Source organism: Macaca thibetana, chromosome 6 (assembly GCF_024542745.1).
Source record: "Macaca thibetana thibetana isolate TM-01 chromosome 6, ASM2454274v1, whole genome shotgun sequence".
Taxonomy (NCBI): domain Eukaryota; kingdom Metazoa; phylum Chordata; class Mammalia; order Primates; family Cercopithecidae; genus Macaca; species Macaca thibetana.
In genome coordinates, this window is record NC_065583.1 from 49,618,101 (window position 1) to 49,638,769 (window position 20,669).

Genomic DNA, 20,669 nt, shown 5'->3' on the forward strand with positions numbered 1-20,669 from the left:
GTCAGCAGAACCTGCTGCATAGTGGGGATCAGGGGATGTTGGTCCTTGAACTTGGCCCTGGGAGGAGCAGGGGCGGCTGCTGCAGTTTCTGGAAGGACCACTAGGGGGGGACGTGCCACAGGATCAGTGTGCTCCAGAGCCCCGGGGACCTGAATTCAAGCCACAGCTGGGCCATTATCAGCTGTGTGACCTTAGGCAGTTGCTCAGCCACGCTGAACTTCAGTTTCCCATGAAACGGAGAAAACATACTCTTGGTTGGTGTGAGGAGTAAGTTAGGTAGCACAGGTAAAGTGCTGAGAATGGCTCCTGGTACCTGGTAGCAGTTCTGTGGATATTCAAGATTGCTAGGGTTATCATCACCTTTCTGGAAATGGGGGTGGCAGGAGGGCAGTGTGAGAACAAGCTCACACAGACAACATCCACGTGGCAGGATCAAGCCACCCAGGATTCGTGGCACACCAGTCTCCTCTAAAATGGTCACTAAGTCCCGAATCAAATTGAAACACTGGTAACAAAGCAGTTGTTCAGAGTCTGATTTATTCTCACACATCCCTAGGAACTAGTTTAAAACTCGAGGTACAAATGAACATGCTTCCCACCCTACTGTGAGTTTTTTGCAGAAGCAGCAGGACATGGCTCCTTTGCTGAAATAAATACACTTCACATTCCCGAAAGCAATAAATAAATAAATAAATACATAAATAAATAGTCTCAATGGGATAAAAATGAGAACACAACTGCACAAGGCCAAATGGGAGCTGCACATTTCAGAAATTAGATAATTGACAATTCGTCTGATGCCGCAGGAAAGGGTGAAATGCTTCTGGTCCTGGACTGTGTGAGAGATGAGCCAGAGGTTTCAGAAGTTTTCAATGTCCTGAAGCTCTGTGGTGAGAAGACCCAGAGAATGAGCTGGACGTTGGACTCAAGAGATCTCGAGGCTCAGAGTCGTCTATTGAGCCTGCTCATTCTCAAGGGTTTTCAGATAGAACTTCAGTTTCCTCTGGAAGTCATTCCGGTCACCGTTCGTGATACGGATTGGAGGTCGCTATAAAGAAACCAAGAAGGTGGGATTAGGTGAGTCCAGGCTATAATGGTGATGACCAACTGAGGAGCAAGCCACGACACGGGCATCTTGGGGGACAGCTTACCGTGGGTGCGGCCGTGGCCATGGGCAGGCATGGTGGGAGATTCTGTGGAAAGAGATCAAAGCAGATGGTCAGAGATTCCCTTGGAAAGGGAGTGGGCCCTGCTGTCATCCTCCCCAGAGGCAAGGCAGGGCCAACACAGGGATCCCAAACCCTCAACAGCTTCACATACCTTAAGAATGCTCTCAATTGCTGATGCGTTCTGTAAACTCTTGACAGCCTTACTGAATGCCTCCAGGTTTGACCTTCGAAGGTTTTTTTCCTAACAGGGCAGAGAATACACTTACGGGGGAAAGGTTATGGAGTATCCCTCCCACAAGCAGCTGGAAGTCACCCCCACGGGTTCCCAAGCCCACTCTCGGGTTCCCTCCTAGTCCCATTCTTGCCTCAGGTGGGTCCCTGCCCAAGAGCACAGGCCTAGAAGTGAGTGGCAGGCAGGACCTGGTTTCCTCAAGCCCCCAGTCTCTGGCTCCATGTGAGCTGCCTGAAGGGCCTAGGTGGGCCGGGTGTGGTGACTCAAGCCTGTAATCCTAGCATTTTGGGAAGCCGAGGCAGGCAGATAACCTGAGGTCGAGTTCAAGACCAGCCTGACCAATATGGTGAAAGCCCGACTCTACTAAAAATACAAAAATGGGAGTGGTGGTGCATGCCTGTAGTCCCAGCTACTTGGGAGGCTGAGGCAGGAGAATGGCTTGAACTTGGGAGGCAGAGGTAGCAGTGAGCCAAGATCGTGCCACTGCACTCCAGCCTGGGCAACAGAGTGAGACTCTGTCTCAAAAAAAAAAAAAAGGGGGGGTGGGGAGGGGGGACCTAGGTGGATCTTTCTGCACTTGGGGTAGAACATATCTCCAAAAAGAAACTCTACAAAAGGCAGGGGGTCTTCCATGGGAAGTATTTGTAGCTCAAAGGCTGATAACAGCGTTCATGCCCTGACTGAATTAAAGTCTCCTAGAAATCAAGAAGAAAATCACAGAGACCGCAACATGGAAGTGGGTGCAGCATGTGAGCAGTGAGTGCCCCAAATACAGATGGCCCAGGAACTCAGCAAAGGCTTCCACTTCTTGTTTGACCCAAGAAATGTCATGCAAACGTGAGAGAGAACCATTGCAACCAACTGGAACCATGAAAAATAACTGTAAATGATAATGCCACAACCAATGAGGGTGGAAAACACAAACTCACTTTTTAAAGGGAAAAAGAAGCTGGCACATCTGTGGGGGAAATTTCCGTCTGTCAGTCCAGAGTCTGTCCTACCAAAAACTGACCTTAAGGCCCTTAGTATTCCTCACCTAGAACTGCCTTTTCATTTTCTAATTTAAAAGTCATTTTCATTCTTATAGCCATGGCTGTGGCCACGTATTGAACCCTTAAGTGCCAGATGCTGGGCCAGAACGTTATGCACATTGTGTCATTTGACTGTCATAACAGTCCCACTGAGACAGGCGCTATTAACCCTATTTTACAGATGAAGAAAGCAAGGCTAGGCAAGATGGAATGACATGGCTGAAGTCACCCAGGCAGGAAGTGGATTGGGATCCAGGGGCTGAGCTCTTACCACCAGAATGGTTTGGTCTTCCTCATTGAGGTTGTTGAAGTCCTATGGGGTGAAGGGAGAGAGAGGCCCATGAGGCCTGTTGGCCTGAGGCAGCCACCACCCCTCCCTGCTGCAGGCCAGTCTTATCCCAGCTACTCACCGGTGAAGGCAAAGGTGGCTGGTTTAAGTGTGTTATAATTTCATCGATCATGTTAGAGCACTTAGCCCAGCTTGTCTTCAAGGACGTTGTCTGGGTCATGGGAGCTTGGAGTCCGGGGCTGACCAGGAGATGGAGCAGGAGCAGGACGGGCAGGCGGCTCATGTTTGGATTGGTGGGAGGCACTCTGTCTTGTTCTGGTCCTTCGTGGGGCTCTGAAGAGTCGGCAACAGCCTCCCGCCTTATATGTGCAGCAGCACGGTGCCCACAACCCCGGGCAAGGCGGGGGGCGGGTGGTGTGGTGCAGGCGTCGGAAGGATCTTTATCTGACATGGAACCTCCATAGAAAACCACAGACGTAATTATTCATCCATGACTTTCTAGTACTCAAGATCAGTGAAACAAGAAAAAAGATTACTTAAAGGGTATCCCCTCATCTTGTCAAGGAGGATGAGAGATGAGAAGCATGGCAGCAGGTGAGGGGACCCCTGTGGCAGGAAGGGGAAGCCTGACTCAGCTCACTCAGGCCTCCTGCCCAGCGGGATCTCATCTGTCATCACCTCCAGGTGGCCCTCTGCTACCCACCCTGCTTGGTCCTGGTGGGTGGCCAGGAGGCCACTGGAACAGATGAGTTTGTCTGGTAGCCGGTCGCACTGCTCAACATCCATGTGCAGCCTCAGGCTCTGAGAAGCACATCTCTTGGTGCCCCCTCCCAATGCGGAATTACTGGTGTTCCAATCCCCAGTGGTTTGTCCCATGGGCTTCGGGCAGCTTCTCCTTGACACTTTGTTTCTGGTGGGTGACCAAGAGCACTCAGGCCCCAGGTGGCCATTCTCTTACTTGTCTGCTAGCAGTGGCATGGCTGTTCCCTGCGATGTGGGACTCAGCCTCTGCAGGAGGCCTGGCTGCAGCCCCTGGCAGTACTTCTGGTATCACCAAGAGCTGAGCTTAGGTACCTAAGGACAGGAGCTCTTGAGGACACTGTCACTGGGAGCTGGGGGAGGGGCTGGCCTGGGAGGTTTAGGAGGTAGAATTGGCATGGTCTGAGGGGCGAGGTCAAGGGAGGAGAGGAGAAAGGAGAGCAGCTCCCTGGTTGCAGGCTGGGCCTCAGGCTGCTGGGGCAGGGATTGGCAGGAGACAGTTGTATTGAGAGGTCTCCATCCCTGTCTGTGCTGAGCATGGATTTGCCAGGTACAGGCCCAGTAGGCAAGGTTTGCAGAGAGGGGATGCGAGTGGGCACAGACCATGGGGAAATACACAATGGGCCTGAAAAGCTGCAGCCAGATAGGAAGCAGGAAACCAAAGAGGGCGGGGGTGGTGATCCCAGAGGTCAGCCCCTGAGGGAAGAGGCGTCCCCCTGATACGGGCCTGTGTTGAGGCCTGCCTGACCCACCCCATGGGGTAGGGACTTTTGGTAAAGGGATGAGTGTGATGGGGGCATGTGGAAGAATTCTTCAAGATGATTGGCCCCGGGTGGGAGGGAGAGGAGAGCAGGATGGAGAGGCCAGGGTCTGGGTCGTGGTGCGGTGTGATGTGATCAGTGTGGGGAGATGGAGGATAGGAGGTTATGCTGAGGCAGGGGAATTTGGGTGCTTTGGCCTTCTGAGCATAAGCAGATCAGGTGAAGACAAGAACCAGGATGTGGCTGCGGGGAGGCAGGTGAAGAAGCTGTGACTCAAGGCCATGCTGTGAGGATAATTTCTGTAGCTGATATGTGCTCCTGGCTCAGCTCCAGGCTGGGCCGTGGACCAGGAGGAGCCCTAGGTTCTGGACCCAGAGTGGAGTCTCACAGGCACAACTCAACACAACACAGAGGAGCCTTAGGACCAGCTTGGGTACTCGGTAGGCACAATTCATTCAACAGATGTCTACAAAGCACTTGCTGTGTGTCGGCACTGTGAATAAAACAGACGTGGTAACCTCCACTAGCAGCTCAGTCTTGTGGGGAGACAGATTTCAAGTCTTGCTACCCTTCCTGCCCTTCCTGTGGTCCCAGACCCGCAGGTCAGCACTGCCTGGGAGCTTGTTAGCAGTGCCAACCCTCAGGCCCCAGCCCAGACTTTCTGAATCAAAAATTGCATTTTGACAAGATCCTCGATGATTCAGTGACATTTGAGGGGCTCTGATCTAACTACCTCATCAACCTTAGCTCCGGTAGGGTCTCCTATTGCCCCAGGGACCCAGAGTTTGTTCCTTGCATACTCAAGTATTCAGTAACACCAAGGTACCATATAAATGTTTTGGGGACTTGTGCACAAATAATGTGATTCCTTATAGAGAAAAGCTGTATTTTTTTTTTTTTAATGTAAGTGGGCTTTTCTAGGGAATTTTAAAGCTTAATGAATTTAAAGCTGTGGAGACAAAACATTCCTGTATATTTTTTTGTTTCTTTAAAAGGCAAGACTTTGTGTTGTAACCATGCATGCCCACGAAATCCTGAGTAGTAGTAGTATTATAAATCTTGTCATTTGTAGTGTTTCTCTCTTGTTTTAAAAATGATTATATACCAGCCTGAGCAACTTGGCAAAACCTTGTCTCTACAAAAGGTGCAAAAAGTTAGCCAGGTGTTGTGGTGCACACCTGTGGTCCCAGCTACTTGGGAGGCTGATGTGGGAGGACTACCTGAGCCTGGGAGGTCGAGGTTGCAGTGAGCTGTGATTGTGCCACTGCACTCCAGCCTGGGTGTCAGAGTGAGACCATCTCTCCAAAAAAATTATATATATATTTTATATTATATATAATATTATATATAAAAATTGTATATTTTATATAATTATATATTTTAATATATTTTTATATAATTATATATTTAATATATACTATATAATTATATATAATTATATATTATATATTTTAATATAGATTATATGTAATTATATATTTTAATGTATATAATTTTATATATAATTGTATATTTTAATATATATATTTTTTATTATACTAGTTCTAGGGTACATGTGCACAATGTGCAGGTTTGTTACATATGTATACAGGCGCCATGTTGGTGTGCTGCACCCATTAACTTGTCATTTACATTAGGTATATCTCCTAATGCTATCCCTCCCCTCTACCCAATAGGACCTGGTGCGTGATGTTCCCCTTCCTGTGTCCAAGTGATCTCATTGTTCAGTTTCCACCTATGAGTGAGAACATGCGGTATTTGGTTTTCTGTTCTTGCGATCATTTGCTGAGAATGATGGTTTCCAGCTGCATCCATATCCCTACAAAGGACGCGAACTCATCCTTTTTTATGGCTGCATAGTATATTATATATAATTATATATTTTAATGTATATAATTATATAAATTTTAATATATATTTTTATGTATATATAGGTATATATTTTTATATATATATTTATATACATATATGTATACACACACACACACAGTTTATTAAAGGTGAAAGAGGTTGAGGCTTCCTGCTAGGAGCGTTGGAGGACTTGCGGGGTTTTTGACCAGGGGAGGCGTGGTGAAGCTCAGGTGCACCTGCTGTGGCGGCATGGATGAGAAGGATCAAGGCAGCAGGGTGGCCAGTGAGGGGATATTGGAGTCTCTGGAAGAGAGGTGGTAGGAAGCTGGACTAGGTAGGTTCTGATAGGGTGGAGGGGCTGGGTGAAAGGAAGCGCTCTCACAGCTGACTTCTATTGAGTGGCACTTGTGAAGCGTGGGAAACTAAGTTCTTTTCGTGTCTGAACTCATTTAATCCTCATGATGAACTGTGAGGCAGGTACTGTTATTAGTCCCATTTTCTGGAAGAGGAAACTGAGTCTCAGAGAAGCTGAGCTGATGCAGCCAGGAAGTGACATCACTGGGACTGAGGTAAGCAGAACAGTCCAACCCAAAGACTGAGCACCCCCTGGGCAGCATCGGACAATGACGGCCTTCCGGGGTGATGCCGCCTGGCAGGAGAGCAGGGTGAGGATGAGGTGTAACCACTCCTGACGGGGAGATCCCTGAGACCTCTGGCAGAGTGGTTTCAGTGTGTGGTGAGGCAAAGCCGCTGGCAGTGGGCTGAGGAGCGAGTGACGGTGAGACAGAGGGTAGAAGACTCTTTGAAGTTTTATTCTGAAGGAAAGAGGGGGATGGGGCAGCCAGAGGAGTCACAGGGTCAGAGTGCACCTTCCACATGAAAGTTTGAGCTCCTTCTTCTCTGATGGAGGTGAGCCAGGAGTGGGCGAGATGGCTGGCCAGCCAGCACAGGCAGTGCCCCATCAGCTGTCCCGGGCTCCTCGCAGAGAGCTCAGGGAAAGGCTGCCTGGGTGGCCCAGTCTATCTGGTGGGGAAGGTGCAGTGGGGTGGTTCAGGTTGGTCCACAGGTTTGTGGTGGGAAGGGACAATGGCTTCTGTGTTCTCTGTGAAATAGAGGTAAAGTCAGCCCCTGAGGTGGGGCTAGAGGCAATGAGAGTGGTGAGGTTTGGTGGCTTGAGCTGTGACTACCTGGAGGTGATCTTGAGGGGCTGGCACCCTGGGGTCGGAGGGTGAGGAGGTTGGGAGGACCCAGGGCCTTGGTAGGCAAGAATATGAAATGGAAGGCCCCAGAGGCAGGGTGTGGGGTCATGGGAGGAGGCTGGGATGGGCAGGGAGGCCAGCCGGGCAAAGCAAAGGAGGCAGGAGGGTGTGCCCCCCAGAGAGGCCCAGTGACTGCAGCCCAACACCTGCTGCTGTTCGATGAACCAGGGAGGAATGGAGGGACATGTTCCTAAATTCAGAACATGTTCAGAACATGTTCTGAAGTTCCCCATTCAGAAGGGGCTGCCAAGGATACCTGGGTAGCTGGCCACCACAGCGCTTCCGCGAGCCCTTGGTAGACCGAGGCATAGCCTGGGTCATCCTGGGGGTCTCCTTTGAGGTTTTCCTTGACTCTGTAGGAGCTTCATGCAAAATCATAGGCACCACTTCCCTCCTCCAGAGGCCACAGTCCTGCCAGCCCTTGGGGAGAGACCTGGCCCCTGTAAGATGGTGATTCCATCCCAGGCCTTTGCGTCAACCCAGCCCAGCTGAGGGGAACCCTTCTTTGCGGGCTGGGCTGATTGCTATCAGGAAGGGAAATGAGCACACGTGCCCACCCCTGGGGCAGGCATGAGGGAGGCTGTGCCAGGGCCCGGACAGGAGAGCCAGCCCAAGACTGCCGCCCGGGGTCTGCCAAAGCCCTGGAGGTTTCAGGAGGGGTCTCTGGACTGTGGGCCGGACCTCATCCCTACGGAGTTGGCCACAGTGTTGGAAGTCCTGGCACTCAGGGTCCAGTCCAACCAGAGGTACATGCCTCCTTCTTCCCATTACTCACCCCCACAGGCCTAGTGGAATTTTCTGGGGTACCCACCACAGGCAAGAACCCGCGCCTCAGTCACTGTGACGAGCTCCTCTGCCGCCCTCTCCATGGCATCACGTGTGTCAGATTTAGTCTGCCCATGACCTCACTTGTGCTTCCGCTGGTGGCCCTGATGACATCGCCTGGTTTTGTCACCACAGAAGGCAGCTCAGGGTTCTTGGCCAGCCAAGCGGTGCCATCGGATGTCCCCTGCTCACCTGAGCAGAGAGCTCAGGAAAAAGCCACCGAGGGGGCCCAGCTGGAGAGCTCAGGACTCCTGTCCCAACCTTGGCTCTGCACTCTGTCCCCAAGACCTACATAGCCTCCACCTGTGCACCCTCGCCTTTCTATCCCCTGCTGCAGGGACATGGCCTCCTTAGGGCCCAGTTGGTGCAGAGCAGACCCCCCATCCCAGGCCCAGTCTAATAGAGAAGAAAGATAGAGAATCCCCATTTAGAATGATATGCCTGTGGAAGGTGGAAGCCCAGAAATGAGGCAGCCTCATCCAGCCTGCACTATCAGAGAAGACAGGAGGAAAGGACAGCTATGACCTAAAGGATGATCTGGAGCCAGGCATGCCATGGAAGAAGTGCTCCCTAGAGAGCGCTGGGTTTGGGGCTGCAGGTGCTCCATCTGTTGGCCTCAATCCAGGGCTCCAATATCTGGATACCTGGTGGGGGGGCCATATCATTCCTATTGTTATTAATAAGTTATGGGCTTTCAGTGCCTGTCACTCTCTTGTTACCCACCTGGAATACAAAGCTTTGGAACATGCATTCCTATTGCATTTATCATATCTATCGCAGACAAAACCAGGAGCTCCCCATTCTCAAAGAAGCTGCTCCCAAACTGTGGGGTGACAATGTTGGGGCATAAATGCTAAGAACCTGGCAGTCCAGGCCCTCAGGAAATGCTCCCCTAAGTGGGGAAGACTTCACATGGAGCGTTAGTTGTGTGGATGATGTTGCCAGGCGGAGTCTTGTCTGCCTCCCAGGGAGAGAGGGGAAGGGCCAGCCTGGGTGGGCAGCTGCAGGTCAGAGCTGTCCAGGGAAGGGCAGGACCAGATGCTAGCTAGGCAGGGACATAGACAGGCCAAGGTGAGCTCAGAGCCAGGCTGCCTCTCAGCCATGCCCACTCTGTCTTATCTTCCTTGGTGAGGTGAGGAGAAACCTTTTACAAACATTTTTTCCAGCTTTACTGATCTTTTCTTTACAGAAAATGATGAATAAGTTGATGTGTTTGTCGTGGAGGTTCCATATCAGAAAAGAGTATCAATCCATCTGGGGCTCCTCCCCATGCCCCACCATCCGCCCAACCCCCACGCCCCATGAATCTCCTGCACCCCCCTCCCCCGTGCTGGGCCTTTACAGAGGATGTGGGCCAGGCCACTTCAGATCCACACAGGTTAGGGAAGACCATGGTACCTCCGAGCAGCAGAGATATGTGGAGACCATTTTGCCTCCACCTCTTCCTCATCCTCTTTCCCCCCAGCCTCCAAAAGCCCCTACCCACAATGGCCATTAGATTCCAGACTAAAGACAACTTCTTGAACATCATCCTTGAAATCCAGTGGCACCTGAGCACACCCTTTGTGAGTATCTGGTGCCAGATGGGCTCAGGGTAGGAACAGCTCCTCTCAGCCCCAGACCAAGCACTCGTGGGTTCTTGCTCTTCCCCTGCAGAAAGGTGAGATCCAGGAGCAATGGATCCTGAGGTGAGCACACAGCCCCGAAGTCCCACTGCCCTCCCTACCAGTCATCACTGCCATTGTATTGCTGGTCACTGCTCTGGGCTTGGGCACATTCAGGTGAGGCGCACCTGCAGGGTCACACTTGAGTCAACCTTTATCTGGCATCTTCACTGCAGATGCGTCCACCAGCCTATTCTTTGCCTCACGGAGGATGCGTGTGGTAGATGTTCTTCACCAAGCGTGGGAGTTGTAATATTCACATTGGCACAGCTGGCCTCCTTTTTGCGTCCTGGAAGCTGGTTCAGAAAATGCCCCCATATGCCAGGCCCTTGCCCAGTGCACCTGGAGCCAGGAGGCGTGATGGTCCCTGCCCTGCCGGCCTGTGTCAGACTGTACTCTGACCCCCTTGGCTGCTGTGACCTGAAAGCAGCTGGGTTCCTCCTGGGGCCTCGGCAGGACAGAGCTGGGGGAGGCAATGGGGGAACTAGTGAAGGCCACTCCAGAAAGGAGGCAGGGGAATGGCAAACAAGGCCACGAGGACAACCTTCCTGGCCATACCGCATACGCTTGGCCCCTGTAGAACATCACCTTTCTGAAGCCTAACCTGGCTGCCTTACTGAACACCTCAAAGCTCTTTAAACCTCATCTTCTTTATCCATGTGGAACAATCCAAAGATGATTGAGGTGTGCGGGGCTGGGGAGCGTCCCTCTGTCTCTGGAGTCTCTGTGTTCCCAGGAGAGCCCGTTCCGGGTCAGAGTGCCTGCCCTTGTCCTGCCCTTTCCCAAATAGGCAGCATTTCCACTCCACCTCCACCCCCCCAAGTTCTTACCCTCTCCACTGCCAGCAGCCCCTCCAGGGCTGGGCCACAGCCACCGCCCAGGACCTTCTCAGTCTTCTCAAAGGGCCCTTCTGGTCTTTGCGGCTTCCAGAGGCTGACTGGCCTCTTTTGTCTCTGACCCACAGGAATTCCTGCAAACCTTGCCCATCTCCACACCCACACCCCAGGGAAGCTGCCACCTGGGCTGGGGTGCCCATTGCCCCAGGCTGAGCAAGGTACCTGCCACGACCCTTCCGCCTTCTCCACACCTGACCCAATGTTCTGGTTTCTTCAAGGGAAAAACAGCAGCTGCACATCAAAGAAAGCGATTTTAATGACTTGTTGAATAGCTTCCCAAGAACCCTGGGTGATGTTGGGCTCTTGCTACTGACCAAATCTCTCATGCCTTTGTTCAGGCTCTTGAACTCTCAGGCCTGAGAGCTGGGCTCAGGTCCTGGGTCACTGATATTCCTTCTTGATATCCCAGGAATACTCCACTCCTTGTCGCAGACGTCAGCGGTTGAAAGTTTAGCTCTGGAATGAGCCTCTCAGTTTTCTTCTCAGGGGTACTGACAATCATGTGTATTTATGTTGCAGATTACTTAACTGTTACTCAGTTTGTTGTGAAATTCTTTTATTTTAATAAGGGAGCCCTCTTAGGAGCCTCTGAGCAGAGCTCAGAGCGGGTATAAGAGCATCTATGTTTCTCTCTAGATTTCAGAAAGTTCCTTCTCCTCTGGGAAAGTGAGCACTTTGTAGAGAGTCCCTTTATCAGCAATGCTGCATTTCTAGAAGGCTTCTCCATTTGACTTGGGTCTGGGTTGCAATTTCCACACTCCACAGTTAATTTCTTTCATGCCACAGCTTGGATTCCTCTCAGAACTCTGTCTTTGGGGGTTTTCCTGGTATTTCCCTAGCTTATGCCCTGAGTGGGCCCACCCAGACCCTGCTCATTCTCCCTGGCTCAGTCACCCCCATCACTCCCGCTCCACCTACTCGCCCCTCTCCCCACTGCCCACACGAGCCTCTGAAGGCCTCTCTGTGCCATCTGCTTCTCATTGCTCCCATGGACTCCCCCATTCTGGTCCAGACCTGGCCGCCTTTGTTCTCACCACAGCTCTCAGGCCCAGGTTCTGCCACTGCATGTCTCGCAGATGTCAGAGCAGCCTTTCTGGACACCTCTCTGCTCGTGTCACCTCTGCTGTTGGCCTTTCACTGATTTATGGTTGGTTCCCTGGGACCAGGACCCAGGAGACGAATAAGCAAGTTTTCTTCCTGTGGAAATCCCCCTGAGGATTCCTAGGGCTCCTTCCAGTTCAGGGAACAATGCGTCTTTTTTATTTTGGGATCCCTGCCTCGCCCAAACTCCCTCACCTCTATTTAAGACTTTGATTCTCTCTCTACCCTCCTACCTTCCTCCACTTCCTGGGAACTATCCCTGGGGGTCTACTGGATAAGAAGCATGCGACCCATACCACATGAGATGAAACATGCCCTCACTTTCTTTTTTCTTTTCTTTTCTTTTCTTTTTTTTTTGAGATGGAGTCTCGCTCTGTCGTTTTTTTTTGTGAGACAGAGTCTCACTCTTGTTGCCCAGGCTGGAGTCCAGTTGCACAATCTCGGCTCACTGCAACCTCCGCCTCCCGGGTTCAAGTGATTCTTGTGCCTCAGCCTCCCGAGTAGCTGGGACTACAGGCGCATGCCACCACACCCAGCTAATTTTTGTATTTTTAGTACAGATACGGTTTCACCATGTTAGCCAGGCTGGTCTCAAACTCCTGACCTCAAGTGATCCACCCGCCTCCACCTCCCAAAGCGCTGGGATTACAGGAATGAGCCACTGCACCCTGCCCCAGTTTCTATGCTCTAAAACCCTTCTGTCAGTCTCCATCTAAAGCACACCAATGACAGACACCAGGCAACTGCGGTGTTGCCTCCTTCCTAGTTAACTGTCCACTAGAGCCATCTGCCTGTTCTAAACTGCCCCCTCAGTGTTGGGTGACAGTTTAACAGGATGCTAGGTAGGATTTTACCAACTGCCCTGGGAAAGACAAGCGGCACCCAACCATGTGCCTCTGAGCCAGGAAGAAACTGTTCAGACAGAGGACCCTGGAGCCTTCTACCCTCCCACCATGTGGAGGAGAAAGGACATAGGGTTTCCCATCACCTAAGTGGACACCTAAAAGTTAGAGGGCTTAAACCGCTGATTAAGAGGGTTGCCTTCCAGACAAGGGGACCCATCAGGCAGAGGTTGCAGGACAACCACAGGGAACAGAGCAGGGGGACTCAGAAGAGGCCACACCGTGGGTTCTCCCTTGATGAGGAACTGTGAGGGAGGGAGGTTTCTGCTTGTTCTTATGGAAAATCCTGTAGGACGCATACACATGCCCCATGGGGACCCACCTGCCTGACAGCATCACAGCCAGACACGGCCAGCCTGAAAAGCAGCAACAGATCAGAGGATGACGATAGTGTCTGTTATGTAAGAGACAGGTCTCTTTCCACCCTGTTCTTCCCTGCCCCAGTACACTGCGGAGGAAAAGGTCCTGAAGAGGGAGGAGAGAAGAGAAAGGCCAGACCATGCCCTCCCCCGCACCCCCATTTCAGCTCTATGTGGCCAGTGCTGGCCAGCCCTGGGGAGGGGAAGAGACGGGCATCACATTGGAAAAGAGATTGAGGCTCTAAGCTGTGCTGGACCTTTTTTTTTTTTTTTTTTTTTTTTTTTTTTAAATGCTGCAAGTGACTCCAGAATTGGGAATCTGCCCTAGAAGTTGACCAGGGTCAGGAATGAGTGGCAGGAAGGGACACAGTTGTGGCCGGAGATGGGAAAAAACAAAGTGTTCTGTGTGTGCCCCCCAGGTTCCAGGCGTGCCACAGCCAAGTGCAGGTGTAGAGCACCTAAACCAGCTGCCCACGGCCCTGCCCCAGCTCCCCCATGCCCTTCACTCAAAGCCAGCTATTCCTATGCACCTGCCTCCCCATTCGGATGCCTGACTAACCTTTCCCCCAAGAAGACCTGTCAGGTGTGGATAACCTTCCATTCCTGCTAAAGCGGAAGTCCCCTGAGGCTGACAGAGGAGAGTTTGGACAAATATTCACCGCTTGGACTCACACACATCTTCCTCCAGGGCACTTCTCTGGGGAGCTAAAACGCTTCAGCCCCTGGACCATCACTCTCTTTTCCCAGAGAAAGTCCTCCTCTCAGGCCTGCTCTTTCATCAGGACTCAGCTCCAGAAGATGCCAGAGGTCTTCACCTTTGCAGAGCCTGGATCCACTTTCTCAAATCCCCAGGTAGGGCCCTCTATCTCAGCCTGGAGACCTGGCTCAGGCATTGTGGGTGCAGGGGTGATGTCCACCCCTTACTGCTTGGTTTCCAGTCCATACAGTGGGCAGCTCCAAGTTCCAGCAATAGGGGAAGTGTGACAAGCAGGCCGGAGCATAAGTGCCAAGAGCCCTGAGTAGTGGTCAGAGAAAGAGGAAGCCACGGGGCCCCAGATCACGGGAGTGCTGTGTGGTCCCAGCAGGCTGGGGCTCGTGTTGTATGTAATTGGGCATTAAGGGGCGAGTGACCCAGAAGCCTGGAGAACAGTGATCCATGACACAGGCCTGGACCACACAGGACGAGTCTCACTGCGCCTCTTCATGTGAGCTCTGCATTCTACAGACTTTGCACCTTCTGATGGTGTCCACTTCCGGGGTAAAGGAGCAGGCCCATGAGAATACCTCGGTGCCCTTATAAACCCTACTCCTGATGCAGGGAGTGGGGGCTGCAGGGCTCTGTGTTTCACACGAGCTCCAGGACAAGCTCTCTTGCCCCTTACTCAGAGCTCTCCAGAGTGCTCTTCCCAGATACTCATGCACATTGAGTTTTCCAAAAGGGCTTTGAGCTTTAGTGGTAAGAGGGTCATAAGCCAGACCTCAACATGGGCTGAGCGCAAGAGTGCATCAGCCAGGGGGAAAAGTGACTTTCTGTAATTCGCCCACTTGGCAAATTCTCACCCACGCAAAGGCACCTCATGCATGCTAGCGGGGATCGGCTTTGCTTGGCTCATTGCTGCTGCCATCCTTTAATTTACATAGCTTCTGCGGCGAACCGGTCTAACGCACACCCACCCCTGAAGGCCGAGGGAGCTGAGAAGCTGAAGTAATGAGAGGCTGAAGTAAAAGTCTGACAAGTCCAGTTTCTCCGAAAGAAGCATTTAATAGGGACTTAGGAACGGAAGTGATGTCTCTGGCAGCCTAGACGGTGGATCCCCACACTTGTCCTCCAGAAACTACTCTTAATACGGCAAAGTTTTAGGGTAAATGCATGTGCAACTGTTCATATCTTAGACACTCTTGCGAAACTCCTAACCTCTGGGGAAGTTAGATAAGCATCTTTACAAGGGTTTATCTACACTACGCGCATTATTTCTTGACCTTGCTGCCGAACACCTTGGTATGCAGGAGTCAAATGTCAGTCACGATGGTTTTTGCTTCAAGATGGCGTCACTCTTGCCATGCAACAGGCTATTTTCCTACACATGGCTGTAATCATGGCGATTACAAACTCCCTGCTCACTTTGTATATTTCCCCGGCAGGCACCCAGAGGCAAGTAGGGCAGAGACATTTTTGCTGAAGGCCCTGTGAAGACCAAGAGCACAAGCAATTTGCCCTGGCCTGAGGGGTTCCCAGTACAAAGGACTTTTAGCTTTAAAAAACCAGGATGGGTCCAGGCAAACCTCACTGTAGTAAGGATCTCTATGCTGTACCTGATTGGTGAGTCTCCCGTCTGTACATAGAACCCGACATTTGGCTTCATTTATAGGAGTTTAGTTTGAAACATTTGCTTTACTATTGAGCACTAACATTTTCCAAACATTTTCTTGCATACTGGGTCTCGCAGGTTTGCAATGGACTTTTTCAGCTCTGAAAACTTTCAGATTTAACTACTGAGTCACATTCTTGTCACTCCACTGAACATGTACAGTATTCCATAAGACTGGGATGAGGTTTTAGCTGCTGTTGAAAAGCCCATGGCCTGGAATGACCACACTTCATTTCTGCAGAGATGCCTGTGCCAACAGGGCCATGAGGTCACTGACAGCAGGTAGGAGATGGATTTGGAGTTCCTGGGTCTCTCTCTAGTCTTGGTAATTGTAACTGTACTGGCCTCTCCAATGGTTGTTTTCTTAACTGAAATTGCCTTAGTTTTTCACTTTGAAACATCTAGCCTGTATTCACACACCAGTGTTCATAGTGGCTGTCTTATCCCATTAGGGCTGCTATAATAAAACACCATACTGAGTGGCTATTCAAGAACAGAAATTCATTTCTCACAGTTCTGGAGGCTGGGAGTTTCAAGATCAAGGAATCAGAAGATTTGGTGTCTGGCGAGGGCCCACTTTCTGGTTCATAGACAAACATCTTCTTGCTATAACCTCACATTGAAGAAGGGGCAATGGAGTTTTCTGAGGTGTCTGTTATAAAGGCCTAAGGTTATTCATGAGGGCTTTGCTCTCATGACCTGATTACCTCCTAAAGGCCTCACCTACAAATACCGTCACATTAGGGCTTAGGTTTCATCGTAAGAATATTGAGGCACAAATATTCAGTCTGTAGCTGCAGCATTATTCACAATAGCTGAAAGGTAGAAACAACCCAAATGTCCATCAGTAGATAAATGGATAAACAAAATGTGGTATGTATATAAGTGTAATGTTAACCTTAAAACAAAAGGAAATTCTGACATGTGACAATATGGATGAACTTTGAAGACATTGTGCTAAATGAAATAAGTCAACACAAAATGACACATATTATATGCTTCTATTTATTTATTTATTTGAGAAAGAGTCCTCGCTCTGTTGCCCAGGCTAGAGCACAGTGGCACGATCTTGGCTCACTGCAACTTCCACCTTTCAGATTCAAGCAATTCTCATGCCTCAGCCTCCTCCTGAGTAGATGGGACTAGAGGTGTGAGCCACCATGCCTGGCTAATTTTTGTATTTTTAGTAGAGACTCCCTTCTGCCTCCAGACGCACATAAGCTAGAAAATCTAGAAGAAATGGATAAATTCCTGGACGCATGCACCCTCCCAAGACTGAACAAGGAAGAAATTGAATCCCTGAAGAGATCAATACAAGTTCTGAAATTGAGGCAGTAATAAATAGTCTATCAACCAAAAAAAACCCAGGACCAGATTCACAGCTAAATTCTGCCAGATGTACAAAGAAGATATGGTACTGTTACTACTGAAACTATTCCAAAAAAATCAAAATGGAGACTCCCCACTAACTCATTCTATGAGACCAGTATCATCCTAATACCAAAACCTGGCAGAGATACAACAAAAAAAGAAAACTTCAGGCCAGTATCCTTGATGAACATCAATACAAAAATCCTCAACAAAATACTGGTAAACAGAGTCCAACAGCTAGGCAGAGACACAACAAAAAAAGAGAATTTTAGACCAATATCCCTGATGAACATCTATGCAAAAATCCTCAATAAAATACTGGCAAACCAAATCCAGCAGCACATCAAAAAGCTAGTCCACCATGATCAAGTAGGCTTTATCCCTGGGATGCAAATTTGGTTCAGCATACACAAATCAATAAATGTGATGCATCACATAAACAGAACTAAAGATAAAATCCACATGATTGTCTCAATAGATGCAGAAAACGCTTTCTATAAAATTCAACATCCATTCATGTTAAAAACTTTCAATAAACTAGGTATTGAAGGAACATACCTCAAAATAATAAGAGCCATCTATGACAGACCCACAGCCAACATCATACTGAGTGGGCAAAAGCTGGAAGCATTCCCCTTGAAAACTGGCACAAGACAAGGATGCCCTCTCTCACCACTCCTATTCAGCATAGTACTGGAAGTTCTGGCCAAGACAATCAGGCAATAGAAAGAAATAAAGTGCATTCAAATAAGAGGAAAGGAAGTCAAACTATTGCTGTTTGGAGGTGACATGATCCTATACCTAGAAAATCCCATCATCTCAGCCCCAAAGCTGCTTAAGCTGATAAGCAACTTCAGCAAAGTCTCAAGATACAAAATCAATGTGCAAAAATCACTAGCATTTTTATTCACCAACAACGTTCAAGCCAAGAGCCAAGTTATGAACAAACTCCCATTCACAATTCCCATGAAAGGAATAAACTACCTAGGAACACAGCTAACTAGGGAGGTAAAAAGATCTTGGCAAGAACTACAAACCACTGCTGAAAGAAATCAAACATGACACAAACAAATAAAAAACATTCCATACTCATGAATAGGAAGAATTAATTTTATTAAAATGGTCATACTGCCTAAAGCAATCTATAGATTCAGTGCTATTCCCATTAAACTACTGTTGACATTCTTCACAGAACTAGAAAAAAATATTTTAAAATTTATATGGAACAAAAAAAAGAGCCTGAATAACCAAAGGCAATTCTAAGCAAACAGAACAAAGCAGGAGGTATCACACTACCTGACTCCAAACTATACTACAGGGCTACAGTAACCAAAATAGTGTGGGACTGGTACAAGAACAGGCACATAGACCAATGGAACAGAATCAAGAACCCAGAAATAAGACCACACACCTACAACCATCTGATCTTTGACAAAGTCAATAAAAACAAGCAATGGGGAAAGGATTCCCTATTCAATATATGGTGATGGGATAAGTGGCTAGCCACATGCAGAAGACTGAAACTGGACCCCTTTCTTACACCATATACAGAAATTAACTCAAGATGGATTAAAGACTTAAATGTAAAACCCCAAACTATAAAAACCCTGGGAGACAATGTGGGCCATACCATTCAGGACATAGGCACAGGCAAAGATTTCATGATGAAGATGCCAAAAGCAATTGCAACGGAAGCAAAAATGGACAAATGGGATCTCATTAAACTTAAGAGCTTCTGCACAGCAAAAGAAACTATCAACAGAGTAAACAGACAACCTACAAAATGGGAGAAAATTTTTGCCAACAAAGGTCTCATAAACAGCATTTATAAGGAACTTAACAAATTTACAAGAAAAACAACCCCATAAAAAATGGGCAAAGGGCATGAACTTTTCAAAAGAAGGCATACATGCAGCCAATAATCATATGAAAAAAAGCTCAACATTACTGATTAGAGAAATGCAAATCAAATCAAAACCACAATGAGATACCATCTAATAACAGTCAGAATGACTACTATTAGAAAGTCAAAAAATCACAGATGCTGGTGATGTTGTGGAGAAAAAGGAATGCTTATACATTGTTGGTGGGAGTGTAAATTAGTTCAACCATTGTGGAAGACAGTGTGGTGATTGCTCAAAGACCTAAAAACAGAAATACCATTCGACCCAGCAATCCCATTACTGGATATATACCCAAAGGAATATAAATCATATTATAAAGACGCATGTATGCGTATGTTCATTGCAGCGTTTTTCACAATAGCAAAGACACGGAATCAACCTAAATGTCCATCAGTGAGAGACTGGATAAAGAATATGTGGTACATACACACCATTGAATACTATGCAGCCATAAAAAAGAACAAGATCATGTCTTTTGCAGGGACATGGCTGGAGATGGAGGCCATTATCCTTAGCAAGCTAACACCAACAGAAAACCAAATGCCACATGTTCTTATTTAGAAGTGGGAGCTAAACGATGAGAACACATGGACACAAAAAGGGGAACAACACACATTGCAGCCTTTCAGAGGGTGGAGGGTAAGAGGAGGGAGAGGATCAGCAAAAAGCACTAATGGATAATAGGCTTAATACCTGGGTGATGACATAATCTGTACAACAAACCCCCATGACACAAGTTTACCCATGTAACAAACCTGCACTTGTATCCCAGAACTTAAAATAAAAGTTAAAAAAATAGGTACTGCTTTTTGTTTTGTTTAGGAATTCCTTCTCTACCTTGAGATGATGATATTTTCTCGTATAGGATCTTAAAAACTTTATAGTCTTTCCTTTCACATCTATGTCTTTAATTGACCTGGAATTGCATGAGGCAGGGCTCTGGTTTAGCTGTTTCCGTATTAATACTCATTTGTTCCAGCACATTTTTTTGCAAAGACTTATTTTCCTGCTGATTTGCATTGCTGCCTCTTACATTTCAAGGGTTCATAGATACGTGGGTGTGGGTCTTCCTCTGGGTTCTCTATTCTGTTCCATTGCTCTATTTGTCTCTCCTTAAACTAATATCACAGTGTCTTAAATATTCTAACTTTATAATACATATTGGTATCTACAAGAGCATGTTCTCACACCTTGTTATTTTTCTTTAAGAATGTCTTGGCTATTCTTTATCCATATTCATTTTAAACTAGCCTGTCAACTTCTCCCAGCACACCCCAAAATGGTGGGACTTTGAGATTGCATTGATTCTATAAATCAATTTCAGTAGAATGACATTTTTACAATATTGAGACTTCTAGTTCATAAACACAGTATATTCACTTTGTGTGTGTGTGTTTGTGTGTGTGTGTCTCCCAATAAGGTTTAAAATTTTCTTAATAGAGAACTTCTTTTGTTATGTTTATTCATGGGAACTTGGTATTTTGGCATTATATTAAAAATGGCAACTTCTTTTAAAATATCATGTTAATAAATGTCTTTTTCTGGTATAAAGAAATGCAGTTGATTTTTACAGATTGATTTTGTATCCAGCAAACTTGCTAAACTCTCTTATCAATACTAAAACCTTATTTATAGATCCTTTTGAATTTTCTATGTATACAAATACATCACCTATGAGTAGTGACAGATTTTCTTCTATTTTTCTTAGTTTTCTATCTTTTATTTACTTTTCTTTCCTTACTACACAGACTGGGATATCTTCTAAAATGCTGAATAGAAGTAATAACATCAGGCATCCTTGTTATAGATCTCAAAGGGAAAGATTTCATCACTTTGCCATTAAGCATGATGTTTCCTCTAAGTGTATTGCAGATATTCTTTATCAGACTAAGGAAATTCCCTTCTATTCCTAGGTTTGCTAAGAGCT

At 48.0% G+C, this 20,669-nt stretch overlaps 1 protein-coding gene across 1 annotated transcript; it reads right to left on the reverse strand.

Annotated features, from left to right (window-relative positions):
* Positions 1-952: 952 nt before the first annotated feature.
* IL3 (interleukin 3) lies at positions 953-3,004 on the reverse strand. Its single transcript, XM_050792908.1, has 5 exons — positions 2,843-3,004; positions 2,704-2,745; positions 1,321-1,410; positions 1,152-1,193; positions 953-1,048 (listed from the first exon to the last, which is right to left on the reverse strand). The coding sequence occupies exons 1-5, from the start codon at positions 3,002-3,004 to the stop codon at positions 953-955; spliced, it is 432 nt and encodes a 143-aa protein (XP_050648865.1).
* Positions 3,005-20,669: the final 17,665 nt, after the last annotated feature.